General features: G+C 59.7%; 1 protein-coding gene across 5 annotated transcripts in view; it reads right to left on the bottom strand.

Annotated features, from left to right (window-relative positions):
- PPP1R12B (protein phosphatase 1 regulatory subunit 12B) overlaps positions 1-12,450 on the bottom strand; it is a 167,884-nt gene that overhangs the window by 97,344 nt on the left and 58,090 nt on the right. Inside the window, exons 1-4 of one of the 5 annotated variants that reach the window (XM_061381763.1) lie at positions 8,847-9,775; positions 6,235-6,435; positions 5,258-5,340; positions 4,273-4,398 (exon numbers count right to left, since the gene is read on the bottom strand). In XM_061381763.1, coding sequence (XP_061237747.1) covers positions 4,273-4,398; positions 5,258-5,340; positions 6,235-6,252 — 227 coding nt within the window. In that variant the 5' untranslated portion in view covers positions 6,253-6,435; positions 8,847-9,775. Of the gene's footprint in view, positions 1-3,666; positions 3,816-4,272; positions 4,399-5,257; positions 5,341-6,234; positions 6,436-8,846; positions 9,792-12,450 lie in introns of those variants that run through there. The other 4 variants (XM_061381770.1, XM_061381764.1, XM_061381767.1 and 1 more) reach the window with 4 other exon arrangements.

Consider the following 12,450-nt stretch of genomic DNA (forward strand, 5'->3'; position numbering starts at 1 on the left):
TTTTTTATTAAAGTGAAGACAAATAATTTCTCAGACTTCCAAAATGTATAAGTCTCCAGGAAGCACTAATAAAATTAACCAGAAACAAAGGTATAAAAAATTTACCATCATCAAAACCTCACATGAAATTCCGCTTAGTTAAAACACGCTTTGATCTCTGCAATTTCTTATGCTGGAGAAATGCCAAGTATTTTATTTTGTTAAATTACAGAATATGATTTTTACTATTTTGAAGTGCATAATTTTACAGGCTGCTGGGATCGGAAGAGGAAAAGCTCCAGGGCTCTGGAACCACCTGGGGCCAAGCTTAACCTCTCCCATCTCTCGCCCTCTAAGACAGGGATAACGATGACTGCAAGTGCAAGGTCTTGTGAGATTAAATAAGACAAACCTGTGGAACACTTAGTGCCCAGAATAAAAGATAAACTCAGTAGAAACAAAAAAGTGAAAAAGAAAAGAGCCCCGAAATGCAGAGACCCAGGCTCAGCCCGCCTCTGCTCTTTCCAGCCTCGTGGCCACGGTTAGATGGTTGGACTCTGGGTCTGTTTCCTCATCTGTAAAGTGAGGCCACTGCTCACAAGCTGGGGGGCTCCTCAGGACCGAACAGGACACACCCACAGTCACGCTGCTCACTCCAGGCCCCTATGGCTCAGGGCAGCCACGAGCCTGGTGAAGAATCCACACGCGTCAAAGTCTCCCCGGCTGCGGGAGGGAGCCAGCGAGGCTTAAGCAGAAAGCTAGTGCTTCGGTGGAAATTCTCAGTTCAGAGGCATTCCCTCTTGGCACACAGCCCTGTCTCCTCGTCCTCCCTCGAATGGCCTAGAATGCAGCCATGATGGCGAGGACTCTAGCAGCTGCTGTGGGCCACGAGGCGACCCCGGAAACGGAAGCCACGCTCGGGACCACGAGGCAGCCCCCGGAAACGGAAGCCACGCTCGGGACCACGAGGCAGCCCCCGGAAACGGAAGCCACGCTCGGGACCATGAGGCAGCCCCCGGAAACGGAAGCCGCTCCAACCACTGTGATTCGAGCCACGCGCCAGCCCTGTCTCGGACCGTCCTGACTGAGGGGAAACATGAAGACTCATCACACCGCAGTCCCCATTACCGGGTGTACTGTACGTGTGAGTGAACCAAGTCCTGATGTCACGCTGTTCGGCACGAGCCCCATGCCTGGCCCAGACTGGGGCTCAACACAGGGCAGCTGCTACGCCTCCTCCGCCCCCCCGCCCCCAGGCCACGCTCTGAGCTCGCCGGGAGCCTCTCTGCCTCAGCGTCGCCATGTGCGGGAGAACACGGCTGTCCGCACAGGCTAGCACCCTGGGCAAGCGCACTGTAGTGGGGCCTGGCGCGAGTGCGCACGGTCACACGGGGCTGTGAGCAGCGCCCAGCAGAGGGCAGCACCACGCCGGGAGGACAGCATCAGGCGGCCCCAGCACGGGCGCGGGCGGCACTGCCCTCGCGGACGCTTCGTTGCCTGTGCCAGCTGCAAGGACAGGAGCAGAGCGGCCCTGGCCGCAGCCGGGGAAGGGCTCTGACCACAGTCACACCAGCTACGGCCGCAGCGGACACTCCGCGCCACGTCACACTCCGCCCGCCCAGCTGCTGCTCGGACGGGCCGGACGCCAGGAAGACTCGGCCGGGACAGAGACGACCAGCGCCACAGCCTCCTCACCGCGGCCCGAGCGCTTCCGGTGCAGGACCGAGCCTCCTGCGCACCGGGGTCTGGACACCGTCCTCCAGAAAGAGACACAGAAGAGTCCTACTGAGCACTACAGAAAATGTAGGTGAAAGATGGGATGTTTGTGATCTCTGATCTACCACACAGTCTGAACCTGGACTTGCGGTCCGGGCTGCAGGGCTACTGAGAAGTGAAAGCGGCCGTATTAAGCTGAAGCCTGAACGCCCCTCCGTGGACAGGACAGGCAGCCTTGGGGCGGCTGCGCACACCTAACCCAAGCTCGCCAAGCCGCACCTGAGGGCCTGCCGGCGGCCCAGCGCTTACCTGCCGTGGTGCACAGACCAGCAGTGTGCCCTGCACGGAGCAGGGCGGGAGGTGGGCTGCCGGCCGCCCGGAGCTGGACAAACCCCCGGCAAGGAGGGAGGCAGCAGGAGTGGGCTGCGATGGGCTGAAAGGTGGAGACGGAGGGGCCACTATGTCCAGCACAGGACGCACTGTCACTTCCTCCAGGACGCGCGGCTCACCACCCGCCCAGCGCCACCTCCCCGCCCATCTGGGCGCTTCAAGCAAGTTGGGCAGAGGACAGGACGCAGCCGCTGGGAGTAGAGGGACCCAGCCTGACCCGCGCTGGGCCTGCAGCCAGCAGGCCTCGTCCATAACCTGCAGAGGGGAGGACAGGAGAAGAGGTGCAACAGGAGGAAGCAGAATGCATTGACGGAGTGGGCCTGAGAGGGGAGGCTGGAAAAGACTCCGACAACCCCTAGGACAGAAAGTCATGCGAGCCCAGAGGCCTCCCTGAGACAGAAGCACCACTGCAAAAGCTTGGAGACACTCTGGAGCAGAGAGTCAGCGCAGAGCGGCCAGAGGCCAGGGCACCTGAGGGTCAGGGGTCCATGTCTACACAGCAGCCAGGAGGTGGCGGAGCTCAGCTTCTCTGCTCCACCAAGACACGCAACCACCACCTCAACTGCAGCAGGCAATCATGCGAGTCTGAATTTATTTAAAAACTTGACCATAACAGCAACCTGGGGGTGTGAGCAGAAATGGTCAGGAAGACTTCTTGGGCAAAAGACGCATCTTACTGGCTGTACAAAAGGAATTTCTGCCTAGACAGCAAACGGGAAGTTTCTGAGAGTTGGCATAGTCTAAGAATGACAAATACCTCCTCGCGCTTTCTGTCTGAAATAGCGACTGTGTATGTTTCTTTCCTTTTGAAAGATCATAAAATAAGATCTGCTCTCTCAGACTCGCTCACACAAGGAAGCGCGCTCCCGCCCTACAGAGAAGCGGCCCTCCCCCCAGCCAAGCTCTCGGCTCACCAAGACTGTGCAGACGACATCTGCCCACCAAACACTACTCCCTCCATGCGCCCGCTGAGACGTGGACGTGGAAGCCCCAGCCTGCCACAGTACCCCACCAGGCCTGAAGAGCGAACACGGCCTCGCCCCTCCAAGGTCTAGGACATTATTCTCCTCGAGAACTTTTCTTAGTCCTGGATCCAACCGTAAGGAGCAGTAAAGCATCTTTTCAGACTAAGGCCTCGCCCCTGAAGACAAACAGGCAACAGCCTCAATAAAGCCAGAAGCACGGAGGCTGTGGGACAAGCTTCCGTTGCATCCCTGAACCGGGCAGGCACGCTGTCCAAGCTGAGCCTTCTCTTACAGGACACATCTGCAGAGCTGAAGTTTCAAAAGGCTACAGTGGCTCTCTGATTTCAGAACGGTGCCCACGTTCTGATGTTAACTGGTTGATAAGATTCTTCCAAGCAAATGAAAACAGTTTTTATCCCAAACATAGTGTGTGGCCAAAGCCTGTATCTAGGCAGCCGACCAAGCACCGAAACGCCTAATGATGGAGACTGTGGCACGAAGAGGCAGGTGGAGGGCAAGAGAGTGGGAGTGAGGAGAGGATGCAGAAGAAGCCACGAGAGTCAGATTCTTCCACAGGAGCAGCAAAGTTTAAACTGAAATATTAATTGTGTCTTACAGCTTCAGGGCTCTGGCAGGGGTGCGCTGCTTGCTGGCTGGTACATGGCAAAGAAAGTAACTGCAGAGAGGGGCATACAGGTGAGAAAGGGGCAGGATACCCGGGTACCTTCTCTGCACCACACTTGCGACTTTCACATCTTGATGGATCTGAGGGCCATTAAAGTCATAAAAAAAAAAAACAACAACTCAAGTCCCTGAATGAACAAGCTTCAATACAAGACTTTTAAATAAAAAACCGTCCCCATCTCCCCTTATACCCTCTGGGCCCCTCCCTGCCTCCCCGCTCCCCAGGTGAGACTGGAGACGAGGCTGGGGCTTAAGCTCAGTCCCGCTCAGACACTGCTGGGAGCCGAAGTGGCTGCAGATTGCACAGGACTGAAAGGGCGGAGTGTGTATTCAGATCTGTCTGTGGGGAGAAGTTGGAATTAGCTTACTCTAACTCAGTTAGGAAAAGAAATTAATTTTAATTTAAAATTACTTAAGATGTTAATCCCAAGAAATCTAAAAGCAATTATTTTTTGATTCACTTTTGTGATGCTAATTGGGTGTAAAAAGGCATGCAGTCACTACCCATCTGTCCACAGCCAGAGTGAGGGGCAGGTACCTTTTCAGGAAGGTCGACACGTAGGTCGAGGGAGCGGCCGTCTGCGGGGTCTCGCTCCCCTTGGCTGCGTCCCTCCAGGGCTGCCGGGGCTGGGAGCCACTGCGCACCAGGTTAGCAGCCGACTCTCTGCGGAGGCAACAGACAGGGCGGCGCTGAGGCCGCTGCCTCCCGCCGCGCCAGGGGCGGGGCGGACAGGGAGCGCGGCAGAGGGGCACGTGGGACGCCCTCCAAGGGCCTGTCTGGGGACTCCGCTGCTCCCTGCACAGACGGAGGACCGGTTCAGTATCTCTGTCTGCCCGTTCACCCACTTCAGGGCCAGCCCTCCTCACTGGGGACCAAGGCCTCGCTCCCAGGGTCTGGAGCTTCTGGAAGGAGGAGTCACTTTGCTCCTCGTTTAGAAAGGCTGGCGAGTCAGCCCAGGGCAGGTCACTCCAAGCAAGCAGAGCAGGAGTGGGGATGGACAGGACGAGCGTCCAGGAGAAGCAGCCCCTCGGCTCACAGCAGGGCACACACCCAGGAGAGGCTCACCCTCAGCTGACAACTCGGGCCTCTGCCTCCCCAGGTCCCCCAGCAGCCCTTCCCAGGTGGGGACTGTGGCAAGTGCAGGCCGCTCCAGCAGGCCTGGGTGGATCAGGCCTCCGCGCCGCCAGCAGGCTGCAGGCGGCGCCCGGGCTGCGGGGGGAGGATCGCGCCTTGAGGAGCCGGCTCCAGCCCGCGGGCGGTTCTGAGACACGACGTAGGTCACAGTTCCCACACTCATCTTAACATGGACATAAAAACTAGAAGCTGCTCACTCCGTTCTGTAACAAGGTTTCTAGTGCTGCCCGTGGGCCAGGCCCTGTGCTGAGAGACCCGTGTGGACACTGAGCCCCCTTCTCAGAGCCCGCTGTGCACAGACACAAGCCCCCTGGCGGGTCGGGGACCCTGCACTGGACTTGGGGGGTGGGGCTGGGAGTCCCGGACAGGGGGCGGGGCACGACAGTACCTGTTCTCCTTCTCCTCAAGGTCGCTAGTGCTGCCCGGCCTCCGCAGCCCCAGTGAACTCAAGGAGCTTCTGGTTTCTCTCTCCTGCAAAGTCAAAACAAGTGAAGCACAGAGAAGGCCTGCCCTGACACACTGGGGCAGCGAAGCAGAGCTTACACACCTGCGTGATTTACTTCCAAACTCAGCACCAACTCCTGCTTGAGCGGTATTAACAAAGGCTTATTCCCAGCTCTCCTCCGTTAGACGCCAACACATAGGGAGAGAATTCTCTTGGGAAAAGCCGGGATGATCAAATAAGGGAACAGCAGCAGGTCCCACCAAAAGGGGACCTCTGAAAAGCCAGAGACAAGCTATGCTCTGACGTTGTCTGCCTTGAAAGGTAGCCACAGGCACGATAGACGTGCTGACACCCTGGCCCGAGCGTCTCCAGAAACACAGGGCTGACTGAGGGGGCTGCGTTTGGAGGAGACCCGGCCGCTCAGACAAGCTGCCAGCATGCCCCGTGAAACCTGGACCATCTCAAGACCAGGAACACGCGGCTCCCAGGGAACAGCGGGTGAGAGCTCAGCCCCCGCATACACCCATTAGTCAGGGAAGTAGATGCGGAAGTTTGTTTTCTAAGTGTTCAGTTGCCCGAGCTTCGTTAGGCTTGAAAGCCCAACTAAGGAACTCTGCTTCTGAACACTAAGAGCACGAGCCACTAGTGCTGGTTCAGAGAACGTTTTAGGCCACATCCCTGCCTGCACGCTCTCAAGTTTCTGCCCTAGGGGACCACGGAAGGGAAGGATGAACAGAAGGCAGGCCAAAAGGAAAAGGGTTTTTCTTTCTTGGACAACCAAATCATCGCAAGCAAACAGCTATCCGATGGTCAACACGCGGGTCTCCTCTTACAGACTCCGTACTCCCAGAAGCAGCTTAGGCCCCAGACACTGTCTCCGTGTGTCCCCGAGGCTGAACTGCCACCGAAGGACACCGCACCTTTTCTCTGTTGTCCATCAGGGCGGAGATGCGGGGGCTGGAGGCCGAGCGGTGGACAGATGCGCCCCGGTCCCGCAGGGCCTCCCTGGCCCCAGCGGCCTCGCTGAGCACGTTCTGGCTGCCAGTCTTCCTGAGGCCCAGCCTCCACGAACACGGAGACTCGTCCCTGGTCTCTTCCGGCTTGCTGAAGAGGCTGGAGGGCTAGAGGGAAGGGGCATTGGAGGTGAGGTCCCGACGGCTCCTCCCATCCTTGGCCGAGCGGCGAGGGCAATGTGAGGAGGACAGGGGGCCCAGAGCAGGCCGGGCGCCATGGCCACCCCCCAGCAGCCCCCAGCCCTCGCAGGGCGCCCACCCAACAGAGGACCCACCAGCTGGGTGAGTGCTGACACAGGGCCAGGGGACAGCAGCCTGCCCGTCTCCAAGCCTCCACCCACCCACCTGTGAACCTGGCTGAGCGCTGACCCTCCTGCAACACGTGGACCCTGGGAAACACAGGCGGGCCACGGCCCTGTGGCGGGGCTGTGGTGAGCTGACTTAAGGCAACACTGACACACACCACAGGCCTCTCCACCCAGACTCTAGCTGCTTCAAGAAAACAGCTGATCTGATACAGGCGACAGTTCTAAGCATTTCAGATTTCAAGAAGGAGCAAAATCAAAAAGAAAAAAATGGCAGAAGTTATACGGTTGCCAGGTTTTAAATTCTGCCAAGAGAACAGCTTTCAAAAATGAATGACCGTTTTCATTACCATCATTTCATTAAAAAGTAATGTTAACGTTAAGAGAGAAAGGTTCACGGAAAGCTTACACTGTCCTTAAGCATCTCACTTCCACAAACCACAGAACACATCACAGACTGGAGTCAGCCAAAGACAGGCTGAGGCACGGCTGGCCCGGGGACCACCAGCCCACCACCTCCCTGGCCGCGGGGGCCCCGCCGGAGCGCTGGTCCTGCTCCAGAACCAGGCCAACTCTGCTGCTGGCACAGCGGGACGCAGCAGAAGCCTCGCCGTGCTTAGATCTGCTCTTTCGTGCACACCCCTCTGAGGGGCTCTGCAGAAGCACCCTGTGGGCTCTTTCAGAGCTGTCCGGGCTCCCTCAGCATCTTCTGAGCAAAGCGGCAGGGGTGTGTGTCGGTGGCTTTCCTAATCCAGTCCTTTTCCTCCTAAAGAGCGGGTGATCCGGTCACACTCCTCACAACGGAGTGAGGACCACGTCCTGCCGGGGCCGCCAGAACGCGGAGCGGCCGAGTGTCTGCCTCCTGGTCCCCATGGGAGGCGCCAAGGGGCCAGCGAGTGAGGGAGCGCGTGCAGAAGCACGGCGCTTCCCAGCACCTCAGCCAAAGCATGTGCCGGTTCCCCTGCGGTGAGCCTCAGGCTGACGAGGCCAGGGAGGCTCTGGCCCTCAGCCCCTCCGACCTCTGCCCTCCTGCCAGCAGCTGCACAGACCTCACCCATGGAGGGAGAGTGAAGACACTCGTGCTCATCGCTGCGCCCTGGCTTCCGCCCAGCCCAACTGTGACCCGTGCGCCCCAACCTCAGACTCGGGATGACAGACCGTGGCAGCACTCCCCTGGTCCCAGGCTGCTGGCGCCTGGCCACCCCGCACACGGCAGCCACATCGCCGGGCCATGGTTTCTAAGTTCTTTAAAACACACTGCGGGCAAGTCGTGAACGCACTGCTTGTGTCCACCCCCCAGACCCACACCCTGGCGCCCTGACACCCAGAGTGACAGCGTCTGGAGACCAGGGGGTTGTCTGAGCTCCAGGAAGAGAGCCCTCACCACGGGCGGAACCTGCCAGCACCGCGACGGTGGGACACAGACCTCGAAGTGTAAACCACCCCGTCTGTGCCCCCCGTCACAGCAGCCTGAGCCCGCCGTGACGGGGGGCATGTGGAGACGCAGTACACGATGTGATCAACACTCGGCCACGACAGAGCCACAGAAAGGGATGAGTTAACGCCATCTGCGGCGACACTGACGGATGGAGAGGTGATCGGACCACGTGCAGTCAGAGAGAGACACGCATCCCCACACCACTTGTGATGATCGGACCACGTGCAGTCAGAGAGAGACACGCATCCCCACACCACTTGTGTGTGGAATCAGAAAAAAGAAACGATTTTACAAAACAGACTCACAGACAGAAAATAAACTCACAGTTACCAAAGGAGAAGGGGTGTGAGGGATGAATGAAGAATCTGGGATTAACATATATACACTGCTACATATAAAACTGAAAAAGGAAATGGCAACCCGGTCCAGTATTCTTGCCTGGGAAATCCCACGGACAGAGAAGCCTGGAGGGCTACAGTCCATGGGGGTTGCAGTCAGACTCAACTTAGCAACTAAACAACAGAAGTATATAAAATAACAAGGCCCTACTGTATTAACACTGGCACCCTGTACTCAATACTTTGTAATAATGTATAACGGGAAAACCTGGAAAAAAATACACGTGCAAGTATAACAATCACTTTGCTGCACGACTGAGACGCACGCTGTGAGCCAACTACACTCAAGTAAGAAAACAGGCTCGACTGGATCTTTAAGGTCTTTGTAATTGTATCACCGCAACGGGGGCAATACCCAGATTAACCGCACACACTCACTCTCCTGGTTGAAGAGGCGGGAACGGCGCTCTGCGGGGCTGCAGGGGTCCGCTCCGTGACGCTGCTCCTGTTGTCAGAGTCGGGACGGCTGGGGACGGCGCCCGGCCCGCCATCTGGGATGAAAGACAGGAGAAGCCACAAGTGCGTGAGGAAACCCTTGTGCGAGTCTGTACTGTTCTGACACAAAAGACTCACCCGTTACCACACGGATCACCGGGCCACGTGAGGCTCAGACTCCAACCACGATGAAACCTCCCGCAACCTCTGCCTCTTACAAGAAAACGGGCTCAGGTGAAATTCTGTCTTGACACCAACTCCCACACGAACGGACAGCCTTCTCCTCACACACGTCACACACACACAGTTCATCAGTAAGTATGGGCAGAGTCCACTCTGGGGGCTGGAGAAAAAGCCAGAGAAAGTACAAGACAGACCTTGCTCCCTAGGCAATTTGAAAAAGAGGTAAGATGCAAAACAGTCACGGTGAGGACGCAGCGAACACACCCAGTGCCGAGCCTGGTGGGCTCAGAGAGGAGCCAGCCCGAGGGCGGAACGTGGGCCTGGCGGGGGACAGCCGCAGGCCAAGAGCACTCTCAGGGCGCTCCTGGGGCGCGGTGGAGACACAAGCAGGAGGGCCCCGCGGGTGTCGGCAGGAACCCGTCTGCTTGCGCCCAGGGGCTGCTGCGCCTCTGGTCCCTGGACTCCCCAGGCCCAGCCCCGCGACCCCGCAAAGCAGTCTTCCTGGGCAGAGATGTTCAGACTGCCCTGAATATCCACAATAACCGCAAGAGCTGTCCCAGGGCTGACCCGGTGAGCCTACACCTTGGGTGTGCCCTCCACCCCCCCACACACTGACCCCAGGCCTGACCCGTGACCGTCTGTGGCCCCTGGGCTGGGCATGCCCCACCACCCGCACACTGACCCCAGGCCTGACCCATGACCGTCTGTGGCTCCTGGGCTGGGTGTGCCCCCCCCCCCCACACTGACCCCAGGCCTGACCCGTGACCGTCTGTGGCCCCTGGGATACGTATGCCCCCCCTACACTGACCCCAGGCCTGACCTGTAACCTTCTGTGGCCCCTGGGGTGGGTATGCCCCCCCCACACTGACCCCAGGCCTGACCGGTAACCTTCTGTGGCCCCTGGGGTGGGTATGCCCCCCCCCACACTGACCCCAGGCCTGACCTGTAACCTTCTGTGGCCCCTGGGCTGGGCATGCCCCACCACCCACACACTGACCCCAGGCCTGACCCTTGCCCTCTGTGGCCCCTGGCACAGAAGCAAAGGGACACAAGCAGACGCCTGGAAAGGCGCGTGTGCGGAGCTTGTCCTCTGTGGTTACGGCTGGAATCCAGCTGCCACGGGGAGAGCAGGGCTGCCTGCCTGACAGCCAGAAGGGAGAAGCCCCCTCAGCCGCCAGCTCAGCAAACGCCTGACTGTGCCAGCGCTGCCACAAGAATGGCAGGGAAGCCGCCTGGCAGAGCGCTTCCCAAGCCACCAACCGCTAACACCGCTGCATGCACAGAGCCGTCTTGCTGCCCCCAGGCTCTGGGCCGGCTTGTCACGCAGCAGCAGATCACTAACTCAGCAGAGGCTCACGGCAGCTCAGGACGAGAAAGGGAAACGCAGGCTGCTTACACCTACCGCAGAACATCGTTAACACTCCCTACAACCACACGCGTACGTCACACACACGGAACCGTCACTTTACGAGGCTGCGCCTGAGGCCAGGCCTGCTCAGTGTGCGCGGGGGTCCAGGCAGCACCTGGAAGCTTCAGGCACAAGCCGCCCCCCCGGGCCCCCAGGTGAGCGCTGCGCACCTGTCCTGCCCAGGGCCCAGCCGGACACGCTGCGCCCCCGAGCGCCTGTAACGCACGGCTGGGGGAGAGCAGACGCGCACGGAGGCCGAGCCATCCGGGCAACACAGCGGCTCCACCCGTGGGAACCCGAGTCAGAGGAGCCGGTGCAGAGACGAGCGGGCGGCAGGAGGGCGGGGCTGCAAGGGGCACCCCCGTCAGGAGAGCGTCTCGGCCAACTGGGCACGGGAGCCCGGGTGCACCAGCCCCCCACACGGCGCGGCTCTCCTCAGCCCCACCCAGCTTCCCTTCCTGCGTGTCGCCTGCCCTGCTGCTCTGAGCCCCAGTCAGAGTCGGGGTCTCGGCACCCACCACCCCCTGCTCTGAGACCTCACTCACCTCACCTGCGGGTCCCCTCCCCGCTTACACACAGGGCAGTGTAAGGAGTAAACGAGCACACGTTACGGGTGTTGCGATTTAACACACCACGTAAGCGTGACGCGCTGTGCCCCGTGTGGACGCACGCGGGGCGTTCTCGGGAGGGTGTGAGCTCCTCGTCCTCCTTGACCTCGACCCGAAAGTGTCGGGATAAATCCCAAACTCACAGTCCTCCTCACAAGGGGACACAGCCAGCTGCGTTCACCGCTCACGTGACGTGTGCCTTGCTCACGCACACGCCCTCCTACCCTCTGCGCGCCCGGGGCACACTCAGCAAAACAGCCAGTGACCGTGCCTGCCCCTCCCAGGCCAAGTGCAGGCTGAGACCCAGAAGCTACCCCCGGAGACCCCAGCCCCAGGTCCCTGCCACGGCCTAGGAGGAGGGGGCGCCGCTGGAGGGCAGATGGGTGAGAGCACGGGACGGGGCTGCCTCTGCAGCTCCCCCACAGGGAAGGCCTGAGCAGACTCCCTCAGCCTGGCAGGCCCGACAGCATCTGACCAAAGTCAACCCCCGGTGGCAGAGCTGAACCCCACGGCACAGCAACTGTGGGGTGGGCCTCGGGGCCCGTGTGGGAACTCCAGCAGCCCAGGGCGGCTAGCCCACGCCCGGACCTGGGGACAGCGCTGCAAAGGCCAGCTGCAGCCTGGCAGGAGAGGTCAGGGAGGCCAGGCCACTGGGCTTGGGACACCCTCTGCAGGCAGAGCCTTGAAGGGGGCACGGGAGGGCTCTGAAGAGGATGCAGCAGCGTGAGCAGCATGGAGCCAGGCTGCAGGGAACGAGAGACCTGAGGCCTGGGCACCTGGGGCCAATCAGCAGCCCAGGCCGCTGAGGTGGTGACCTGGCACAGAGAAGCCTGGGCGCGTGTTCCAGACAACACTGGGAGCCTCAGGAAGAAAGCAAACGCTGGAAAGATGGACGTGTACATGTCTGACGGGTTTGCCATGGGCGTTTCCAGAGCACGCTGTGCCTACAACTCGAGTCTCAGGGACTAAACGGTTTTCTCCTGCTCTACAGACCAACCCGCTGCCCGTCTGCTCTACAAAAGCGAAGATCCTAAATGTCCTCGGAGAGACCAGACGTGGACAAGGGCAGCGCTCCCCTGAAACTGCAGAAATCACATCAGTAAAGGAGACCCCTCACAGAGCGGGTGCCAGGGAGGGGCAGGCTCCGGGGGGACACACACTCGACTCTCAGCCAAAGCGGGCCCACCCCCTCACCGAAAACCCTGCATCTTCTCGGGATGCCTCTGGAGGGGAACATGTGGTGACCACAGGCCCCGGCCTGTGGAGTCTGAGCTCATCACGAGCCCCCAGTTATCCAGCAGAGCCACTGCCGCAGGCAGACCCACCCAGCAAAACCCAGATCTGCCAG

This window comes from Bos javanicus, chromosome 16, assembly GCF_032452875.1.
Source record: "Bos javanicus breed banteng chromosome 16, ARS-OSU_banteng_1.0, whole genome shotgun sequence".
Lineage (NCBI taxonomy): Eukaryota > Metazoa > Chordata > Mammalia > Artiodactyla > Bovidae > Bos > Bos javanicus.